This window comes from Heteronotia binoei, chromosome 1, assembly GCF_032191835.1.
Source record: "Heteronotia binoei isolate CCM8104 ecotype False Entrance Well chromosome 1, APGP_CSIRO_Hbin_v1, whole genome shotgun sequence".
NCBI classification, from domain to species: domain Eukaryota; kingdom Metazoa; phylum Chordata; class Lepidosauria; order Squamata; family Gekkonidae; genus Heteronotia; species Heteronotia binoei.
This window is the reverse complement of record NC_083223.1, coordinates 270,041,122-270,064,994: the sequence shown is the minus strand read 5'-3', so window position 1 is coordinate 270,064,994 and position 23,873 is coordinate 270,041,122. Positions and strand designations below refer to the sequence as shown.

General features: G+C 45.7%; 1 protein-coding gene across 1 annotated transcript in view; it reads right to left on the bottom strand.

The window, feature by feature from the left end:
- LOC132584084 (uncharacterized) overlaps positions 1-23,873 on the bottom strand; it is a 165,463-nt gene that overhangs the window by 6,430 nt on the left and 135,160 nt on the right. Inside the window, 1 exon segment of the mRNA XM_060255881.1 lies at positions 9,568-10,778. Within this exon segment, the coding sequence (XP_060111864.1) occupies positions 9,568-10,778 (1,211 nt within the window).

Sequence of the window (23,873 nt, the reverse complement as noted above, 5' to 3'; positions counted from 1 at the left end):
ATACCCAGCCAGCAGTGAATTGGTAAAAAGAGGTATTTTAACAAAGGAGAAGATGTCCAAAGAAATGGCGACATTATTAGGCAAAATTTATGCCTCCAAGATTACAGAAAAGGGACCAGGGGAGTTGGCAGACAGAAAAGTAGAGTACACATGAAGACTTACAGGCAGTGGACACCTACTGAGCATGCTTAATGGATTTATGAATCTGCGTTTGCACGTCCAGCATAAGTAATTGCTTCATTTACATGGTCATACAATGTTATGTTGAGGGTGGGGTTATGTTAAGGAGCTAATGCGTAGTGGGCGGCCTGGAAATTGTAAACCGGGGCGGCCAAACTTGCTTAATGTAAGAGCCACATAGAATAAATGTCAGATGTCTGAGAGCCACAAGATGTGAATGTCAGGTGTTTGAGACAGGAAGGAAGGAAGGCAGCAAACAGATGGGGGGAGGCTGGGAGGTGGAAAGAAAGCAACTTCAAATGCAGTCTCCAAGCCGCTGTCTGGCTTGGCTCGGAGAAGTGATTCAAAGAGAGAGATGCCTTCTCCAAGCCAGCCAATGGGTTAGGGTGTGGGGGCTTCAAGAGCAACACAATATTCGTGAAAGAGCCACGTGTGGCTCCCGAGCCACGGTTTGGCCACCCCTGTTTGAAACCTTGCTCTCTCATCCAATGAGATGACAGGGGACGGACTTGCGGCCGGTGATAGGTACAAAATGTATTTCTCTTTATTCTGTACTTTGGGCTTGCCTGGGGAGTACAGCTCCTACAGACATCAGTAAAAACTTTGGAACAGATCTACCTGACTGACTGACTGGGGAGGGCGGGGTATAAATGAAAGAAAGAAAGAAAGAAAGAAAGAAAGAAAGAAAGAAAGAAAGAAAGAAAGAAAGAAAGAAAGAAAGAAAGAAAGAAAGAAAGAAAGAAAGAAAGAAAGAAAGAAATCACACAGGGGGCCTTATTCATCCAACCCTCTCCTCCCCTGCAAACATTTTTCCTTCAAACTCTGCCAACCCCTTTCCTGCCTGAAGCCGCACCCCTCCCTCCTCCTCTCTGGGGGCAGCAACACCCTCCTGCCTACCCTCCCCCCACCAGATTTCTTAGGAGAATATTCTGGGAATGAGGCGGGAGAGCCCTAATAGGGTAACAAGAAATGCTGGGGGGGGGACTCCTCTTTTTTCCTGGAGGGGGGGAGAATTAGTATCAGTAGACCCAGCTATTTAGGTCTACTAGTAGAGCTATTTAGGACTGAGATTCCACTATGAGCACATCAGTAATAATTTCAGAGAGAGAGAGAGATCTTTCAAAAAAGCCACATGAAATGGTAATAGAGAGAGAATTGTCTTCAAAATACAATAATAACCAGGACTTTTGAAATGAATTTGGAAGAAGATCAGTGGAAATTACTCTGGCTTTATAGAAAACTTATTCTTTAAAAATTAAACTTCAAAACTTTAAAATAAACGCCAGATGGTATTCAACTCCCCAGAAACTATGCTGATCTAAATCCAAACAGAGCCCCAATTGTTGGGAAGGATGTCAACTCCCAGGTACTTTCAGGCACGGCTGGTGGAGATGTCCCAGGGTGACGTTATTCTGGCCATCAGTGGCTAGCATTATAAACAAAATTTTGAATGGTACAATTCCTCCTACACCAGAATCAATCCCACTGAATATCTGGCCAGCTTTAAAAATTCACAGCCTAACAGCGAATTGGCGTCATTATTACTTATCGTTGCAAAGATTCTTGTAGCTAAACATTGGAAGGAAAAGACTGGGCCAACAATTCAACAGTGGTGGACTGAGGGGTGGGCAGTTGCAGCTGTGGATTAATTAGCTCCACAAATTTATATAGCAGAGGTTCCTACAAAGAAAAAAAAAGCTTTCTAGAAAAATGGTTCTCCTTTTCTTTCTATGTAAACAATAAGAAAAATATACAATTCCAAAGAAATATCTGACTTCTTCCTTCTACTAGACATGGAGCAATGCATAAAACTGGAACAGTATTGGCTTATATTTACTAACTTTACTCCATTTCAAATTTTAGATAATCTGTGGTACCATGTTTAAATGTTTGTTAATTTCTATTTATGTATTATCCATACATGTATGGAGTAATATTATTATTATTTGCAATTGTTGTATAAAAATAATTACAAATTCCAGTTTTAAACCATAAAATAATAAAAATACATACATCCACTGAATTAGTCTAGCGCACAGAGAAGAACACCAGAAAAACAGATCTCTAGCAGAGCGGAAAGGGGTAATATTCGTGGGGGTGAAAAGGCTTTCATAGCTACCTGTGCAGTGAGCAGAAGTCCAAAGAGGAGGCAGCAGAACGACCAGAGTTCTTCTGAGGAAGGTTCCCAAGCAGAGTTCAGGGGTGTGAGTCTGAAGGCTCCAAGACTGAACACCCTGAGCAGGCCCAGAGACCCTCCTTAAGTAGACTGAAACGTATCCCGAGGCACAAGCAGTCAGGATGTCCCTTAGAACAATGTATGATTGGATGAGGAAGTTAGGAGATAAAGTATGCAAAGAGGAGCAGATGGGTGCTTCTGAGAGAGACAAAGGGGCTCAGGAAGCCAGGGGGATTGGGGTGGGTGTAACCACTAGGTGCTGATAGCCCATTTCTAGAAAGGGGATGGAGAAGAATTCAAACTAGGCAGGGTGATTAGACTATTCAAAGGAAAGCAAGAGAGCAATTAACATTTGAGGTGGAGCCAGGAGAGTTGGGACTCAGAAACAGGGTGTTGTCAGGAAACATTGATACAGATGCACCCGGAGGTGTTATTAACAGAAGACAAAAAGATTTGAGAAGACAAATCCAAGTGAAAAAGACTTTCCTACTTTTCTTGCATTTGCTGGAGGCTGGAGATTCTTTGCATTTGCTGGAGGCTGAGAGGAGACCTAATGTAGCTGGGTGCTTGGCTTTCTCCCCAGCCTGGGGACCATGCCTTAGTCGGATACAAGGGAGAGGCATCCTTATCTGCATTGCTAAAGGCATTTATGTGCTGAACCTGGAGGGCACAGTGTGTCTGAAGGATAGGCCAGCTGGACCAAAGTGAGGCCAGACTCCATTTTGTGTGCTAAGCCTGCCACAGGGTGTCCAGAGTGATCCGATCCCATGCCCATTGTTATTGAGGGTTCCAAAGAGTGATTAACGCATGGAATTCACTGCTGCAGGAGGTGGTGGTGGCTGCAAGCATAGACAGCTTCAAGAGGGAATGGAATAAACATTTGGAGCAGGGGTCCTTCAGTGGCTATTAGCCACGGGGCATAGGATGGAAGTCTCTGGCTGGGGCAGTGATGCTCTGTTTTCTTGGTGCCTGGGCAGGGGGGCAAGAGTAGGAGGGCTTCTATTGTCCTGGCCCCACTAGAGGACCTCCCAATGGCACCTGGTTTTCTGGTGTGACAGAGTGTTGGACTTGATGGGCCATTGGCCTGATCCAACATGGCTTCTCTGATGTTTTTATTTTGCTTGCGCTGCAGTGCAGCCTGGTTATGCCCTCCACAAAGCGTGCATATGAACAAGGCATATAGGGGCAGTAACAAGGAGATGGGATGGAGTGTCTGATTCAAGGCGGCAGACGAGAGACTCCAGCTCAGATCTGAATTCTCCCTGCACTCAGAAAACTAGCTCTGCAGGGGGAAAGTTTTTGCACTCTCTGCCTGGGTGGGGAGATTTGAGCAGAGGGAGGCCTCCCCCAAAAAATGTTCCTCCTCCAGTCCCAAGGGAAGCTTGAACCCTTGCCTCGAAAAAGTCAGAAGGAAAAAGCGCGAATGTGTCCTGTCTGTTCCATCATCTTTAGTCTCGGGCCCAGAGGGGAAGGTTTCCCTCCATTTCCCCTGCTCCAAGCTCCCCACAATGCCCTCCATAAAACAGTTACCTGTGCCAGTGTTCTCTCTGAGTTAGGGTGACCCAGCTCACAGTTTTTAGCCTACAGTTCACACATTTTTGCCTTAGCTCCGGAAAAATGCCCTCAGAGGAAAGTAATTTATGCAGTAGCTCACAACTTTATTTTCAGTGGCTCACCAAGTAGAATTTTTGCTCTCAAGACTCCACAGGTTAGAGGGAGTCTGGGTTACCACATGGGCTGTCCCAGTGTTCTACAAATTCTATATTAATATACTGGAATAGCCTGATAGTCGTGTGGTGTCTATCACTATACCCTAGTCATCTGCCAAAATCTAAAAAAAAACAGACACTCCCACTCCTTCCTTGGGGAAGGAAAACAGCTACTGTTTGGGTGGGGCTGGGGGAGATTGAAATGGCAGCCATCTTGCCTTGCTTGTAGAATTCATCTTCACCTCAAACCTGGTTTGGGCAAGATGGCAGAAAAGCCAGCAGAAACCCCGGCAGGGGACCAAGAGCTGCACAGGGGCTGTGTGGAAGCAAGAAAAATACATCCCCCAGAGCATCGGACCCCAAGCAAATCGCTTGTGGGGAGGAGAGGGGACCCTCCTGCCTCCATTTCCCTAAAACAGAAGGGCACGGCCTGGATACTGAGGAGGAAGATTTCCTCCCTCAACCCTTGTACTCTTCAGTTTGTGTTCCACAGTGTGGGACTTCTGGGAGTCCAACAACATGGTCCCTTTGCACCCATCACCACCCCCTCCCCAGCTCTCTCAGCCTTTCCTGCAGCCTCCCCCTGTTACCCCCCTCAGACTCCCATTTCTTCCCCCCCTTGATCTGCTCCCTCTTTCTCTTCCCTCCACATCTCACTCTCAACCAGGGTTCCCTCTACGCTGTGGAGTCTTGAGAGGGAAAATCCTTGTTCGTGAGCTACTGGCATTAAAGTTGTGAACTGCTGCTCCAATTAGCTTGCTCAGGGGTGGTTTATCGCATGCTCAGAGAGAAAAGTGTGAGCTGGAGGCTAAAGAACTGAGCTAGCTCACACTAACTCAGCTTAGAGGGAACAGTGCTCTGAGCCCAGCACCATAGCTCTCCAGGGGCTAGAGGGGCTGGGGCCTACTTGCATTTTTTACAGGCCCCCTCACACAGTCTTTTCAGCAGTTTTCCTTTAGGTGTGTGTTTTCAATGCAGACTAAAGTCAGGCAGTGTTTAAACTCTGGTGTTAACTCTAGTTTACTGACATTTGAGATTCCCAATTCCAGCTGCAGATCATGTCTCCCTGAAATTAGCATTTGTTGACACGTTCAGAGCCATAAAACTAACCATTTGCCAGATCAATTGCTTATTTTGTTCTCAGGCCTCTGTTGTGGGGGAGTAAGATAAAGGAGATTGTGAGCAGCTCTGAAATTCAGAGTATAGGGCAGGATGTCCAATTTTCTCTACTTCTTTTTCTTCTTTTCATCATCAGATAGGAATTGTTGGCATTTAACAGCATATACAATGTTGAAAATGAACAGGTGAGCAAACATATCTTGGTATGTCCAGTGATTGATTTGTCTTGGTTTTGGGGGTCTGAGGTTTCAACTGTCAAAGCCTGTCTTTTCAGACAGAATTTTAACAGGAATCTTTGCTATTTCAAAGAAAGAAGTCAGGATGCAAAGTAGCCATGTGTTGTCAATGTGCTTGTGAATAAATTCAAATTCAAGCAACTCAGTTTGGTATAAAGAAGGAAGCATTTCTGAAGTGTGTTAATCCTCATTTAGCAATGAAATGTAATATTTGAGGAAATCTATTTCAATGCATGTGAAGAAGAGTGTACATGCTGAGAGTCTGTTATCACATGTACCCTGGGCCTGGGATGACTTTCATTCGGGTTGGGGATTCTGCAGGATCCTGGCTTCATTCTCACATCCTGTTACTTGTTGCATTTATGTGCTAATTTGCTGCCATTCATTGATCTTACAGGCCTGTTTCAGCTCAATGCATCTTGGCTCTGCATGTCCATTCAGTAACAGCTGCCCCCTGCCTCTCTTTTCCTTATAAGCAGGACTTGAGGATATTTTATTTGATTGTTTGTTTCTGAGGAAGTCTCTTTGCACACAAAAGTTTCTACTTTGAATAATACTTTGTTGGTCTTAAAGGTGTCAGAGCATAGTAATGTTCTGTTTCTGCCTGTGTGATTGTCCTGGGGGCACTTGGTTTTTGAGCAACAGGCCCGAGAACTGCTCTTTGAACAAGGACCCAGCACATGCTCCCTAGAAGGAGAGAATCCCTTGAATGTGGGGGCATATGATATATCAGGGATGTCTAACATAAGAGCCACATGCAATAAACATCCTATGCTTGAGAGCCACAAGACATGAATGTCAGATATTTGAGAGCCACAGGGAGGGAGGGAGAGAAGGGCGGACGGAAGGCAAATAGATTTGGGGGAAGGGAGAAATGCAAAGAAAGCAACTTTAAATGCATTCTCTACGCTGCTAGCTTGGTTGGCTTGGGGAGGTGTTTTAAAGAGAGAAATGCCTTCTCCAAGTAGTCCAATGGGGAAGTGCCGGCTTTGAGAGCCACACAATATGTGTGAAAGAGCCATAAGTGGCTCCTGAGCCAAATTTGGCCAGCCCTGTGATATATGGTGGTCCAGACCTTACTTTGGAGTTGACTACTACTGTAATAAACTATAACAAATCTGAAATATTATTATGCAATAAACCACTTTTATTTGTAATAACCCTGAAACATTTTATGCAATACACCACTTGTATTTATTATTTATGTTTGGTTATTTCTAAGTATAAGCATGGTGTGACAGCTCCACACAGTGATGTAAGAGCAGACCCCCTTGGGCACCCTGAGCAAAAGGTTGCTAGCTGTGGGGCTGTCAACTCCACACTCCTTCCAAAATGGGCCTCTGGAAGCCACTTGAACTTCCTTCGACTTCCCAAGGTGCGGATTTGGATCCTGCACTCCAGTCCACTACAGGAACCACCTGACTCTGCACAATGGGGACAAGTGGTCCTCGCTGGAGTAGAGGGGGTGTCCCCCCTCCTTTCTCTCACTTTGGGGCATGCAGTGCAGCCCCCAACCCACAATTCTCCCCTCCAAAGCCTCTTGGAGCTCACCAGGTTCCTTCCCACCTACTGAAGTAGAAGCCTGCATGTGATTGAGAGGTGTGGGGTTTTTTTGCAATACATAGAAGTCAAAATGGCTGCCCGCTTCCAGTGTAACCCACACCATGTGCCTCTCTAGGACTCCATCTCTCTCTCACCCTCTAAGTCAAGGCTCATTTTGTAAAAGGAAAAAGGAAAGGTGGTGGTAGGGAGGTAATCAGGTATAAAATGGCACTGATTCCCCCCCAGTTCCTCCCCTCACTGTGTCAGGAATTCCCCCCCCCCCTCAAGAACAGGAAACATCACACCACAGTGGTGAATAATGCCACACAAAAAAGCCTCCCAACGAATCCCCGCTTAGAGACGATTTCGGCCCTTCAAGGGAACGAGCAGGGAAAATGCAAGAACAGCCTCTGAGAAAAGGGAGAATAGGTGAAATAAATTACGATATCTCTCAGCAATGGCTCCGGCCTATTTCAAAGGGATGAATATAATAAAGCTCTGGTAATTGAGGGGGGCGGGTTGCCTGACAGGGATGCCAGCCTCCAGGTGAGCCCTGGAGGTCTCCTGGAATGACAGCTCTTCTACAGAACCAGATTTCAGGAAAGCTTTTCACAGGATTCCCCGTGGTGTTCTGATGGGTAAACTAGAGGACTGTGGACTAAACTCTAGGACAGTTTGGTGGGTAGGTAACTGGTTGGAGAACCGTACTTTCCGATCTTTTTACCTATAATCGGGATGAGGGTGTGAATACTGATTAAATGTGCAGATGAGTCTCTGCTCACTTCTTCAGAGACAAAAACTCCTCACCTGCCACAAATTTTGCCAGTGTTGGACTCTTTTCTACTGCTGCAGAGAGACAAACAAGGCTACCCATCTTGATCTATCTCCGTGGAATTTTGTGGTTTGTCTTTTTATCTGAGACTATGGAGGACTACCCAGCGTTAGGCAATTTACATCAACGGGAATGGGACATCCAGGAAACAATAGAACAGAAGTTGGGATTACAACATTAAAAAAGGAGAAAAAAATGAGCAGATAATTTGAGGGAAAAGAGCTTTACCAAAATGTGTTCCTGAAAACATTTCATCCTATCACTTGCAGAAATCCAAGTGAATGGCAGCTTTTGCGAGCTCCCCTAGCAGGCCGTTCCCCCAGGCTTTGGGCACAACATAGACGGCACAAGGACAGGCAGTTGCGGAATCTGCCCAGTTGCAGGGGAGGACCTGCTCAGAGAAGCCCACCTGTCTTGGAGGAGCAGAGGTGGAAGAGGCGGTCCTGAAGGTACAAGGGGTCCAGGCTGTGATGGGCTGTGCATGCAATGGCCAATCCCTTCAATCCAGCCTGCTAAGAACTCCAATTCAAGCAGAATCACCCCATGAGGGTTTAACAGAGCAAACTTTCTCAGAGACTTATCTCTGCCAGTGCAATGAAATAGTCAAGCTCAGACTTCACACCTTGTGTCAGCAGAACAAACAGAGAACCTCTTAGAGATCATGGTTTTATTTTAAATAAAGCATCCTCTTTATTAGGCAACACTTTGATGAACAGGTGAAAGTTAAATCATACAAGTACAAAAAAAAGCACACAGTAAAAATTGGGTCTAATAACATTCTCAAACTAAGCGAAACAGATAAGCATTACAGTTCCCTAAGATTTTGGCAAGTCACTTTTAAACTTCGTAGGCAAAAAGCGAGGTACAATGGGAAGCCCGGCACATGTGACATGCTCACCCAATAGAAGGCCTTTTCCAACTGGAAGCCACCAGTAGAGAGCCTGATCAGACCCTTCATTTAACATTTTTGATAGAGGAGACAGAGAAAAAAAAAATAAAACTTTTGAACTTAAACATGCAATTGTCCACAAAAACGGATTCTGCAAAAGAGTAACTATACTAGATGGAAAACAACATGTCTTGATAACTGCAATACATTTTTAAAACAAGTTTTTCAGATTTCAGACAGCAGTTGATCATAATTCACAAGAAATAAACCTCCTGTTCCTTCAGCACTAATGAACTGTCGAGGCTGAGAGGCAGCTCTGTTCTTTTGGTACTTTTCCTGATGAAGAACTGAACTTTACAGAGATTATGAAAAAAACACAATGCAGAAACATTCATAAATTGAATGAAAATTATGAATATCCTCTCTCATGCATGTTCATTGGTGGGAAGTAAGGGGTGCACTCTGAAGGAACCCTGAGCTCACAGAAGCACAACTCCTGAACTTTTCTGAGCATTCTACCTCCTTCTTCCAAGAGTTCCACTCCCTTGTCCATTGAACAGTATTGCAGCTGCATAACAATCCCTGGATGAGCTCCACCACCTATTTTTCTACAAAACGACCCCTGGACAGAACCTTTTCCCACATTACTGGCATTTGTATGGTTTCTCCCCTGTGTGAATTCTTTGACCTGAAGTAAGGTTTCTGCTGTACCTGAAGGTTTTCCACACATTAGGCCAGGAGTGGCCAACGGTAGCTCTCCAGATGTTTTTGCCTACATCAGTCCAAGCCATCAGCCATGCTGGCTGGGGCTGATGAGAGTTGTAGGCAAAAAACATCTGGAGACCTAACGTTGGCCACCCCTGCATTAGGCTGTTATATGGTTTCTGTGTGTATCCTTTGGTGGGAAGTCAGGTTTGACTTCTGCCTGAAGCTTTTACCACACTCCAGGCAAGTATATGGTTTCTCCCCTGTGTGAATTCTTCGGTGGGAAGCAAGAGCAGAGTTGTGAGTGAAGCTTCTCCCACACTCCAAGCATTTATATGGTTTCTCCCCTGTGTGAATTCTTTGGTGAGAACTAAGAGTGTAACTGCAACTAAAACTCTTCCCACACTCCAGGCATTTATAGGGTTTCTCCCCTGTGTGAATTCTTTGGTGAGAAGTAAGAGTGGAACTTTCAGTGAAGCTTTTTCCACACTCCAGGCATGTATACGGTTTTTCCCCTGTGTGAATTCTTCGGTGGGAAGTAAGATTGGAACTGCAATTGAAGCTTTTCCCACACTCCAGGCATATATACGGTTTTTCCCCTGTGTGAATTCTTCGGTGGGAAGTAAGACTGGAATTGTCAGTGAAGCTTTTTCCACACTCCAGGCATTTATATGGTTTTTCCCCTGTGTGAATTCTTCGGTGGGAAGTAAGATTGGAACTGCAATTGAAGCTTTTCCCACACTCCAGGCATTTATAGGGTTTCTCTCCAGTGTGAATTTTCTGATGGACACTAAGCTGTGAACTCTGACTGAAGCTTTTACCACAAACCAGGCATGTATACGGTTTTTCTCCTGTGTGAATTCTTCGGTGGGTAGTAAGAGCAAAACTGTTTCTGAAGCTTTTCCCACACTCCAGGCATTTATATGGTTTCTCCCCTGTGTGAATTCTTTGGTGAGAACTAAGAGTATAACTGCAAATAAAACTCTTCCCACACTCCAGGCATTTATAGGGTTTCTCCCCTGTGTGAATTCTTTGGTGAGAAGTAAGAGTGGAACTTGCAGTGAAGCTTTTTCCACACTCCAGGCATGTATATGGTTTTTCCCCTGTGTGAATTCTTCGGTGGGAAGTAAGACTGGAATTGTCAGTGAAGCTTTTTCCACACTCCAGGCATTTATATGGTTTTTCCCCTGTGTGAATTCTTCGGTGGGAAGTAAGATTGGAACTGCAATTGAAGCTTTTCCCACAATCCAGGCATTTATAGGGTTTCTCTCCAGTGTGAATTTTCTGATGGACACTAAGGTGTGAACTCTGAGTGAAGCTTTTCCCACATTCCAGGCATGTATGTGGGTTTTTCCCTGTGTGAATTCTTTGGTGAGAAGTAAGAGAGGAACTTTCAGTAAAGCTTTTCCCACACTCCAGGCATGTATATATTTTCATTCTGTTGCGCATCTTTTGTTGAATAGGAATAACTGATACTTCAGTGAAATGTTCTCCTTTTGCAGTGCTCTCATTCCTGCTCTCTACTTGACATCTCTTTTGCTGTAGAGACTCATCCCTCTCTAAAAGACTGGAATTATTCCTCCCTTTGGGTGGGTGTTTTCCATCCTCCTTCCTTGGTGCATCCAAAGATTTAAACTTCTCTTTCGCATCTGAATGTGTATCTTTGTTCACCATTGGTGAGTGTTCTTCTTCATTCGCTGACTGCCACACGTCTCCAGCTGAAAGAAAAGGATACCTGGTTGGATTATTTGGAATTTCCACAAATGCAAAGTGTCCAGACTCGCTCCCCCATACTTAAATCAGAATGGAGATCTCTCAGCCTTTGTATCCCTGTCAGAAGTTGGAGAGGTATTACAAAAAAGAAATTCAGGATGCAGAAGTACTATGCACACCGTAATTAGCTAGATTAGAACAAAAGAAAAATAATTAGGGGTAGAAGATTAGCATTTGTGAGATAAGAGTCCTGTATCCCTGTTCAGTCCTGGGGGGTCCATTGTTCTGAATTTGTGGGTAAATTTGATTTCAGCAATTGTGCTTTTTAATTTCTCCTTTACACTTCTCTGTTTAAGGGCTGCCACTCTTCGGCCCATTCTTTCTTTTGTGTAGGGATTGCATTGCTTGTCTGACAAACAGAGTGGAAGGCCATCGCTGCCATTTGCTGGCATATACAACCTCGAAGATCACATGTCAATGTACCAGAGATGGTACGGCTGGTGTGGTTGGGTCTTGTGATGGTGGCGTCCGAGTGAACCTGGAGACAGAGTTTGCGGCAGGCTCTGGACTCAGATTCTGTGTCCAGGTTAGGAAGGGCTTTGTTCTGGGTTTGAAGCTGCTTACAGGCAAGAGGGAAGAAAAGGTCTGCATCCCAATGCCTGTGAGAGAAGCGTGTCATCATCCAGCATGGTGTGTTAATGACTCACTGGATGGCTTCTAGCTGAGAGGTGCATGTGACCACCAGTAATGAACATAAGGACATATGAAGAGACCTGGTGGGTAGTTCCAGTCAACACGCAATCGTGTGTTAATCAGAAGAGACAAATGGAAGGAAGGAAGGAAGGAAGGAAGGAAGAAAGAGAGAAAGAAAGAAAGAAAGAAAGAAAGAAAGAAAGAAAGAAAGAAAGAAAGAAAGAAAGAAAGAAAGAGGAGGAAGAAAAGAAGGAGAAGATGATGATATTGGATTTACACCCCTCCTTTCACTCTGAATCTCAGAGTCTCAGAGACGCCTACAAACACCTTTACCTTCGTCCCCCAAAACAAACACCCTGTGAGGTGGGTGGGGTTCAGAGACCTCTCCAACTCCTGCAATAGCTATGGCTGACCCAAGGCCATTCCAGCAGCTGCAAGTGGAGGAGTGGGGAATCAAACCCGTTTCTCCCAGATAAGAGTCTGCACACTTAACCACTACACCAAACCAAGACTTCTCCTGCAAGAGGCGGATTTTATATCGGCGTCTTGTATGGACCAGAACTTTCACAATCCCATGCAACCCTGCTCCGTGCCCAGGGCCAGGAAAGCAGTCTGGGGTTGCTTTGAGTCATAACTCTACCATAAAGCACATATTTTCTGCTTTGCAGGCCCAGAGAGGCAGCATCAAGGCCTGGAATCTCTAGATCAAGGGATTGCAGGCAAAAGAGGGCTGGCCAACACCCTGCTCTGAAAAACTCTCCCTCCAGAGTGGACAACACTGAGCTGGACGTGGCAAAAGGGCCATCAGAAGAGGCAGAAGGAAATCGCCTCTTGTCCTGGGTTGAAGATCTACAGGCACCATTTCAGCACCCGCTATTCCCCCAAGAACAAGCAAAGCCACTGAAATTCTCCAGGCCTTGGAAGGAAGCGCAGGCCACGCCCAGTCCCAAGACAGACTTCTGAAGCCCCCCTACCTGCCAATCCATCACAGTCCAGGAGAAACGGCTCTTTCTCTTCTTCCAGCCGGGATATGAGATCAGGTTTGGCGATCCGAGGACCTGTTTATCAGGGGGGAAACCCACAAGATTAGACCTCTTTTATGTGCTCCTCAATTCAACCATTCCAAACCAGCTGAAAAGAGCACCCTCATGTATAATAAAATTTAATGAATAATAAATAATAAAATAATAAAATTTGTGGCAGGGGCTGAGCTTTCGTGACTCACCACTCACTACTTCTTCTGCTCACCGTGACTCCTGACAGTCATGCCCTGCCACAAATCCTCTTAGTCTTGAAGGTGCTCCTGCACTCTCGCCCTTTTCTGCTGCTGCAGACAGACTAACACGGCTGCCCATCTGGATCTAACTCTGAGCCAGACTGACTGTCCCTCCAGAAACACACACACAGGCAAGCAACGGGAGTGGCGTGGGGTATTGTATGGGGTCAATACTCATCCCTCTTTCCTCATACTGCGACTCTGTAGGAGCCTGGATATGTGGCCAGGCACTCATGTGTCCCAAACTCTGGGCCTCTTGGGACCTCAGCCTCTGTACACCCAGACTGCAGGTGGATGCAGCATTTCCACAAAAAACAGTGAGGTGATTCTTTAAAAAGAGCTGATTTTTATTCAACATTAAGATAAAGGAAGAAAACAAAGGAAGTTGGCAGCTGGCAGTCAAAACAGGTATCTATTTGGGCACCTTTTAAGACCAACAAAGTTGTATTCTGGGTATAAGCTTTTGTGGGGGGGAAGGCTTTAAGTGAAATTTTTTTGCTATTTTCTGGGGCAGTCTGAGGCGCTAGGCAACGAGAGGGGTGCTGGCATAACACTGGCAGTCATGTGCCTGTTCCATGCCAAGCTGAGATGGAGAGGGCAGCTGAGAACTGAAATGACAGCAGAGGCAGTAGCTACGTCTCAGCCCAGACTGGAGGGAAGCCCCTACTTAGAGCCTCCCACCATCTCCAGACCAGGCCTCTCTTGGCACCTCTTCCGATGCCCTCTAGGGGGTTCAGGCCCAGAAGTGCCAGGCAGGGGCTCCCTCTCTGCAAGGAGAGCACAGAGCCCTCCCCACACCAGAGGGAGGAGAGTGGAGGGGGGCAGAGACCACCAATGGGACCAGGGTAGACAACCTGACCACCTCCTTCCTCCCTAAGAACACCTCACAGTCACTCCTCACAGCAAGAAGGAGAAAAGGATACTTACTGAGAGAGGCCACGTTCCCATAATTCTCCAGCATGACTTCCTTGTACAGAGCTCTCTGGGCTGGCCACAGCAGGCTCCACTCCCCCAGGGTGAAAATCACGGCCACCTCTTCGAAGGACACCCCCGCCTGCAAGAAAGAGAAGGAAGAATTTTGTTACCTCACTGGAAAGCTGGTCTATGGGGGATGGGGGGAGCCAAAAACAGAGAGAGCCAATTCATAGTGGAAGAGCAGCAAAAAGAGGTGGTAAGAAGAGCCCCAAAGGGACATCTCTCCCCACCTCCAGCCCTCCAGGGAGCATTTTGGAACCAGAGGGGTCTCCTCAGCCACAGAGGGCTACCAGCCTTGAGGGGAAGAGGCCAATGATGGCCGTATGATAAAGAACCAAACACTTTTCCATGGGAAAATTCAATATTGTTATGGAGGCATTTGGATTTGGACCCGATCAAAAGGAATGTTCCAATTGTCCTGCAGAAACCACCCTAGACAGGGGGGGGGGGGGGTTGACCGTTTTTCTGCCTTCCCAACAGAGAACACGAGAATCAAGGGGAAGGAGCCCGATCATCTGAACACAGAAGCATCCCCACTGCCTGCCCCACGTCTCCCCCGAGATCCTGCCTCTCCCCGTACCTGAGCTTGCTGCATGGTGCCTCTTTTCCCTTCAGCACACAGAGAAGATGGCGGAAGAGGCCTCAAGGGTGTCTTTCCACCGACCTGGGCGGGAGAGAAAGACAAACGTTGGGAATTTTTGCTCCACACACATTTCCTGTGCCAGTCCCTGGAGTCAACCTCTCTCCAGGCTGGATTCAGAGCGAAGTTCATGATCCTAGATTTCAGCTTTCAAGACTCAGGAGCCTTTAGCCCCACATCGCTCCCCTCAACTGACCATTCTATCTGAGTAAGGAAAATGGATTTCTTTTCACCTCTCCCTCTCTCAAAATCTATTTCCCTTCCTTCCTTCCTGTCTTGCAGCTCTCAAACATCTAATGTTCATGTCTTGTGGGCTCTCAGATATCTGATGTTTATTCTTTGTGGCTCTTACATTAAGTACGTTTGGCCACACCTGGATTAGAAATCTGAGCTGAAGTGAGACAAGTGAATGAAAAAGGTTAATACCCAGCCAGCAGTTAATTGGTAAAAAGAGGTATTTTAACAAAGGAGATTGCAAAGATATGGCGACATTATTAGCAAAATTTATGCCTCCAAGGTTTCAGATAAGGGACCAGGGGTCTTGGCAGACAGAAAAGTAGAGTACAGATGAAGACTTACAGGCAGTGGACACCTACTGAGCATTCTTAATGAATTTATAAATATGCATTTGCACGTCCAGCATAAGCAGTTGCTTCATTTACATGGTCATACAATGTTATGTTGAGGGTGGGGATCATATTAAGGAGCTAATGTATAGTGGGCAGCCTGGAAATTGTAAACCAGGGTGGACAAACTTGCTTAACGTAAGAGCCACATAAAATAAATGTCAGATGTCTGAGAGCCGCAAGATGTGAATGTCAGATGTTTGAGATCTACACGACATTCAGGAAGGAAGGCAGCAAATAAATGGGAGGTGGAAAGAAAGCAACTTCAAATGCAGTCTCCAAGCCACTGTATGGCTTGGCTCGGAGAAGGGATTCAAAAAGAGAGATGCCTTCTCCAAGCCAGCCAATGGGGTGGGGTGGGGGGGCTTCAAGAGCCACACAATATGCGTGAAAGAGCCATGGTTTGGCCACCCCTGTTGGAAACCTTGCTCTCTCATCCAATGAGAGGACAGGGGAGGGACTTGCAGCCGGTGATAGGCATAAAATGTATTTTTCTTTAGTCTGGACTTTGGGCTTGCCTGGGGAGTACAGCTCCTACTGATATCAAAAAACTTTGGAACAGATCTACCTGACTGACTGACTGGGGAGGGCGGGGTATAAATGCAAATAAGAAAGAAAGAAATCTCACGAGGGCCCTTATTCATCCAACCCTCTCCTCCCCTGAAAACATTTTTCCCTCAAACTCTGCCAACCCCTTCCCTGCCTGAATCCGCACTCCTCCCACCTCCTCTCTCAGGGCAGCAACACTCTCCTGCCTGCCCTCCCCCCGCACCAGATTTCTTAGGAGAATATTCTGGGAATGAGGTGGGAGAGCCCTAATAGTGTAACAAGAAATGCTGGGGAAGAAGAAGAAGATATTGGTTTTATATCCCGCCCTCCACTCCGAAGAGTCTCAGAGCGGCTCACAATCTCCTTTGCCTTCCTCCCCCACAACAGACACCCTGTGAGGTGGGTGGGGCTGGAGAGGGCTCTCACAGCAGCTGCCCTTTCAAGGACAACCTCTGCCAGGGCTATGGCTGACCCAAGGCCATCTCAGCAGGTGCAAGTGGAGGAGTGGGGAATCAAACCCGGTTCTCCCAGATAAGAGTCCGCACACTTAACCACTACACCACACTGGCTCTCTTTTTCTTGGGGGGGAAATTTGTATAGGCAGACCCAGGTAGAACTATTTATGTCTGAGATTCCACTATAAGCATATCAATAATAATTTCACACTTAACCACTACACCAAACTGGTCTTCTCTTTTTCTTGGGGGGAAATTTGTATAGGCAGACCCAGGTAGAGCTATTTATGTCCGAGATTCCACTATGAGCATATCAGTAATAATTTCAGAGAGAGAGAGAACTTTAAAAAAAACCACATGATTTGGTAATAGATAGAGAATTGTCTTAAACATAAAATAATAACCAGGACTTTTGAAATATCTTAGGAAGATCAGTGGAAATTACTGTGGTCTTGGGCTTTATAGAAAACTTATTTAATGTTTAAAACATTAAACTTTAAAATAAACCCCAGATGGTATTTAAATCCCCAGAAATGATACTGATCTAAATCCAAACACAGCCCAAATTGTTGGGAAGGATTTCAAACCAGGTACTTTCAAGCACGGCTGGTGGGAATGTCCCATGGTGAAGTTATACTGAGCATCAGTGGCTAACATTAGAAATAAAATTTTGAATTGTACAATTCCTCCTACATCAGAATCAATCCCACTAAATTTCTGGCCAGCTTTAAAAATTCACAGCTTAAAAGGGAATTGGTATCATTATTACTTATCGCTCTGAAGATTCTTGTAGCTAAACACTGGAAGGAAAAGACTAGGCCAGCATTCAACAATGGTGGACTGAGCTGTGGGAGGTTGCAGCTGTGGATAAATTAGCTCCACAAAATTTATATAGCAGAGGTTCCCACAAAAAAGAATAACTTCCTAGAAGAATGGTTCTCTTTTTCTGACTATGTAAACCATAATGAAGAAGTGAAAAATACAATTCCAAAGAGACATCTGACTTCTTCCTTTTACTAGACATGGAGCAATGTATGAAACTGGAACAGTATTGACTTATATTTACTAACTTTACTCCATTTCGGATTCTGCATCATCAGTGGTACCATGTTTAAATGTTTGTTAATTTCTATTTATTTATTTATTACCCATACGTGTAAGGTTATTATTATTATTTGCAATTGTTATGTAAAAATAATTACAAATTCCAGTCTTAAACAATAAAATAAAAATACACACATACACTTAATTAAATTATCACACAGAGAGAAAAACACCAAAAAACAAATCTTTAGCAGAGTAGTTAGGAGGTAATATTTGTGGGGGTGAAAAGGCTTTCATAGCTACCTGTGCAGTGAGCAGAAGTCCAAAGAGGAGGCAGCAGAACGACCAGTGTTCTTCTGAGGAAGGTTTCCAAGCAGAGTTCAGGGGTGTGAGTCTGAAGGCTCCAAGACTGAACACCCTGAGCTGGCCCAAAGACCCTCCTTAAGTAGACTGAAACATGCCCTGAGGCACAAGCAGTCAGGATGTCCCTTAGAACAATGTATGATTGGATTAGGACATTAGGAGACAATGTATGCAAATAGGAGCAGATGGGTGATGCTGAGAGAGACAAAGGGGCTCAGGAAGCTAGGGGTGGTGGTGTGGGTGTAACCACTAAGTGCTGATAGCCCATTTCTAGAAAGGGGATGGAGAAGAATTCAAACTAGGCAGGGTGATTAGAGTATTCAAAGGGGAGCAGGAGAGCAATTAACATTTGAGGTGGAGCCCAGACAGTTGGAACTCAAATAGGGTGTTGGCAGGAAATATTGATACAGATACACCTGGAGGTGCTATTGACAGAAGACAAAAATATTTGAGAAGACAGAAATTCAACTGAAAAATACTTTCCCACTTTTCTTGGTCTTTGTATTTGCTGGAGGCTGAGAGGATGATTAGTGTAGCTGGGTGCTTGGCTTTCTACTGAGCCCAGGGACCACGCTTTAGCCAGAGACAAGGGAGAGGCCTCCTTATTTGCATTTCTAAAGGCATTTATATGCTGAACCTTGAGGCCACAGTGTGTCTGAGGGATGGGCCAGCTGGACAAAAGTGAGCTCAGACTCCATTTTGTGCGCTAAGCCTGCCACAGGGTGTCCAGAGTGATCCAATCCCTTGCCTATTGTTATTGAGGGTTCCAAGCATAGACAGCTTCAAGAGGGAATGGAATAAACATTTGGAATAAACATTTTTATTTTGCTGGCACTGCAGTGCAGCCTGGTTATGCCCTCCACAAAGCGTGCAGATGAACAAGGCATATAGAGTCAGTAACAATGGGGTGGGAAGAAGTGTCGGATTTCAAGGCAGCAGATGAGAAACTCCGGCACAGATCTGAATTCTCCCTGCACATAGAAAACTAGCTCTGCAGGGGAAAACTTGTTGCACTCTCTGCCTGGGTAGGGAGATTTTAGCAGAGGGAGGCCTCCCCCAAAAAATATTCCTCCTTCATCATTCCCAAGGGAAGCTTCAATCCTTGCCTGGAAAAGGTCAGAAGGAAAGAGCGCAAATGAGTCCTGTCCGTTCCATCAGCTTTAGTTTCGGTCCCAGAGGGGGAGGTTTCCCTCCATTTCCCCTGCTCCAGGCTCCCCACAATGCCCTCCAAAAACAGTTACCTGTGGCAGTGTTCCCTCTGAGTTAGGCTGAGCCAGTTCACAATTTTTAGCCTACAGTTCACACATTTTTGCCTTAGCTCCGGAAAAATGCCCTGAGAGCAAAGTAATTTATGCAGTAGTTCACAACTATAGTTTCAGTAGTTCACCAAGTAGAATTTTTGCTCTCAAGACTCCACAGGTTAGCGGGAGTCTGGGTTACCACATGGGCTGTCCCAGTGTTCTACAAATTCTATATTAATATACTGGAATAGCCTGATAGTTGTGTGGTGTCTATCACTATCGCTTGTGGGGAGGAGAGGGGACCCTCTTGCCTCCATTTCCCTAAAACAGAAGGTCATGGCCTGGATACTGAGGAGGAAGATTTCCTCCACACCCCCTTCTACTCTTCATATTCTGTTACACGGTGTGGGTCTTCTGGGGGTCCAATAACACGGTCCCTATGCCCCCGTCAGCATCCCCTCCCCAGCTCCCTCAGCCTTCCTGCAGCCTCCCCCAATCTCCCCCCTTCAGACTCCCATTTCCTTGATCTGCTCCCTCTTTCTCTTCCCCCCACCCCACATCCCACTCTCTAAGCTGCCAAGTCTTGTGAGGAAAAATCCTTCTTTGTGAGCTACTAGAATTAAAGTTGTGAGCTGCTGCACCAATTAGCTTGCTCTGGGGTGCTTTATCTCAAGCTCAGAGAAAAAAGTGTGAGCTAGATGCTAAAGAACCGAGCTAGCTCACACTAACTCAGCTTAGAGGGAACAGTGCTATCAGCCCAGCACCGTAGCTCTCAAGGGGCCAGAGGGCCTGGGGCCTCCTTGCATTTTTTAAAGGCCCCCTCACACAGCCTTTTCAGCAGATTGCCTTTAGGTGTGTGTTTTCACTGCAGACTAATGTCAGACATTGTTTTAACTCTGGTGTTAACTCTGGATTAGTGACATTTGAGATTCCCAATTCCAGCTGCAGATCGTGTCTCCCAGAAATTAGCATTTGTTGACACGTTCAGAGCCATAAAAATAACCATTTGCCAGATCAATTGTTTATTTTGTTCTCAGGTCTCTGTTGTGGGGGAGTAAGATAAAGGAGATTGTGAGCCACTCTGAAATTCAGAGTATAGAGCAGGATATCCAATTTCATCTTCATCAGACAGGAATTGTTGGCATTTAACAGCATATACAAAGTGGAAAATGAACACGTGAGCAAACATATATTGGTATGTCCAATCATAGATTTGTCTTGGTTTTGGGGATCTGAGGTTTCAACTGTCAAAGCTTGTCTGTTCAGACTGAATTAGAACGGGAATCTTTGTTACATCCATATAAAAGTCTACAAGGCCTATTTAAAAGAAACGATGCAAAGTTGCCATGTGCTGTCAATGTGCTTATGAATGAATTCAAATTCAGGCATCTCAGTTTGGTATAAGGAACGGAAGCATTTCTGAAGTGTGTTAATCCTCATTTAGCAATGAAATGTAATATTTGAGGAACTTTGTTTCAACGTATGTGAAGAAGTGTGTACATGCTAAGAGTCTGTTATCACATGTACCCTGGGCCTGGGATTCTGCAGGATTGTGGTTTCATTCTCACATCCCTGTTACCTGTTGCATTTATGTGCTAATTTGCAGCCATTCATTGATCTTACAGGCCTATTTCAGCTCAATGCATCTTGGCTCTTCATGGCCATTCAGTAACAGCTGCCCCAGCCTCTCTTTTCCTTATAAGCAGGACTTGAAGATATTATATTTGATTGTTTGTATCTGAGGAAGTCTGTTTGCACACAAAAGTTTCTACTTTGAATAATACTTTGTTGGTCTTAAAGGTGCCAGAGCATAATAATAATAATAATAATAATAATAACTTTTATTTCTATCCCGCCCTCCCCGCCTAGGCGGCTCAGGGCGGCTAACAACAACTTACACATTAACATAAATAATAAACTTTAAATATAACAATTAAAATTAAACATAAAAACCAGTCAGTTAAGTTAAAATACATGATTTTCATTAAACTAAATATATATGAGTATAACTGGCAGCGGTGGAGCTGTTATGGCGCTGGTTCTGCCAGTTTAGGTAGTCTTATAGGTAGTTTAGGTAGTCTTACAGCATAGTGTTCTGTGTCTGCCTGGGTGATTGTCCTGGGGGCACTTGGTTTTTGAGCAACAGGCCCGAGAACTGCTCTTTGAACAAGGACCCAGCACATGCTCCCTAGAAGGAGAGAATCCCTTGAATGTGGGGGCATATGATATATCAGGGATGGCCAACATAAGAGCCACATGCAATAAACATCCTGTGTTTGAGAGCCACAAGACATGAATGTCAGATATTTGAGAGCCACAGGGAGGGAGGGAGGGAGAGAAGGGAGGGAGAGAAGGGAGGAAGGAAGGCAAATAGATTGGGGGGAAGGGAGAGGTGGAAAGAAAGCAACTTTAAATGCATTCTCTAAGCTGCTAGCTTGGTTGGCTTGCGGAGGTGTTTTAAAGAAAGAAATGCCTTCTCCAAGTTGTCCAATGCGGAAGTGTCAGCTTTGAGTGCCACACAATATATGTGAAAGAGCCATAAGAGGCTCCTGAGCCACATTTGGCCACCCCTGTGATATATGGTGGTCCAGACCTTACTTTGGAGTTGACTACTACTGTTATGAATTATAACAAATCTGAAATATTATTATGCAATAAGCCAGTTTTATTTGTAACAATAATAATGACCCTGAAACAGTTTATGCAATACACCACTTGTATTTATTATTTATGTTTGGTTATTTCTAAGTATAAGCAGGGTGTGGCAGCTCCAACCAGTGATATAAGAGCAGACCCCCTTGGACCCCTGAGCAAAAGGTTGCTAGTTGTGGGGCTGTCAACTCCCCACTCCTTCCGAAATGGGCCTCTGGAAGCCACTTGAACTTCCTTCGACTTCCCAAGGTGCGGATTCGGATCCTGCACTCCAGTCTGCTGCAGGAACCACCTGGCTCTGCACTATGGGGACAAGCGGTCCTCACTGGAGTAGAGGGGGTGCCCCCCTCCCTTCTCTCACTTTGGGGCTTGCAGTGCAGCCCCCAACCCATAATTCCCCCCTCCAAAGCCTCTTGGAGCTCACCAGGTTACCTCCCTGCCACTTAAGAAGAAGCCTGCATTTAACTGAGAGATGTGCAGTTTTTTTGCAACCGACGGAAGTCGAAATGGCTGCCCCCTTCCTGTGGAACCCAGACCATGTGCCTCTCTAGGACTCCATCTCTCTCTCAGCCTCCAAGTCAAGGCTCATTTTGTCAAAGGAAAAAGGAAAGGTGGTGGTAGGGAGGTAATCAGGTATAAAATGGCACCGATTTCCCCCCAGTTCCCCCCCCATTGTGTCAGGAATTGCCCCCCCTCAAAAAAAGGAACCATCACACCACAGTGGTGAATAATGCCACACAAAAAAGCCCCCCAAAGAATCCCCGCTTAGAGACGATTTCGGCCCTTCAAGGGAACCAGCAGGGAAAATGCAAGAACAGCCTCTGAGAAAAGGGCGAATAAGAGAAATAAATGATGATATCTCTCAGCAAAGGGTCAGGCCTATTTCAAGGGGATGAATATAATAAATCTCTGGTGATTGAGGGGGGGTTGCCTAACAGGGATGCCAGCCTCCAGGTGAGCCCTGGAGGTCTCCTGGAATGACACCTCATCTACAGACCCAGATTTCAGGGAAGCTTTTGACAGGGTTCCCCGTGGTGTTCTGATGGGTAAACTAGAGGACTGTGGACTAAACTCTAGGACAGTTAGGTGGGTAGGGAACTGGTTGGAGAACCATACATTTCGGTCTTTTTCTCTATGATCGGGATGAGGGTGTGAATACTGACTAAATCTGCAGATGAGTCTCTGCTCACTTCTTCAGAGACAAAAACTCCTCGCCTGCCACAAATTTGGCCAGTGTTGGACTCTTTTCTACTGCTACAGAGAGACAAACAAGGCTACCCATCTTGATCTATCTCCGTGGAATTTTGTGGTTTGTCTTTTTCACTGAGACTACGGAGGATTACACAGCGCTAGACAATTTAGATCAACGGGAATGGGACATCCAGGAAACAATATAACAGAAGTTGGGATTACAACATTTTAAAAAAGGAAAAAATGAGCAGAAAATTTGAGGGAAAAGAGCTGAAGCCAAGCAGAGGCTTCTGCATGTCTCATTTGACGGTACAGGAGTCACACAGAAGGATTAAGCTTACGGCCGTACATACTGGACATCGTAGTACTTCTGCTTTGCAGAGGCTGCCAAGCTATTCGGCCTAGAAGTTAGTCTGAAGAAGACAGAAGTTCTCCACCAGCCTGCACCCCTTAGCACCTGTCACATCAACCATCACCAGTGGTCTGACCTAGCCTCAGATCGCAAAGCATGGAGGCACACCATCCACCAGGCTGTCTCTTCCTTTGAGAACACACGCATAGCTGGTCTTGAGGACAAAAGGAGATTGAGGAAGAATCGCACTGCTACAGCACCAACCCCAAATCAGACTTTTCCCTGCAGCCGCTGTGGCCGGACCTGCCTGTCCCACATTGGTCTTGTCAGCCACCAGCGAGCCTGCAGCAAACGTGGACTATTGCACCCTTCTTAAATCTTCGTTCGCGAAGCCAAGCCGAGAGAGTACAGATCACAGGCTCTGGCCCCTTACCAAAATGTGTTCCTGAAAACATTTCATCCTATCACTTGCAGAAATGAAAGTGAGCGGCAGCTTTTGTGAGCTCCCCTAGCAGGCCCTTCCCCCAGGCTTTGGGCACAACATAGACGGCACAAGAACAGGCAGTTGCGGAGTCTGCCCAGTTGCCCAGTTGCACCTGCTCAGAGGAGCCCACCTGTCTTGGAAGAGCAGAGGGGGAAGAGGTGGTCCTGAAGGTACAAGGGGTCCAGGCTGTGATGGGCTGTGCATGCGATGGCCAATCCCTTCAATCCAGCC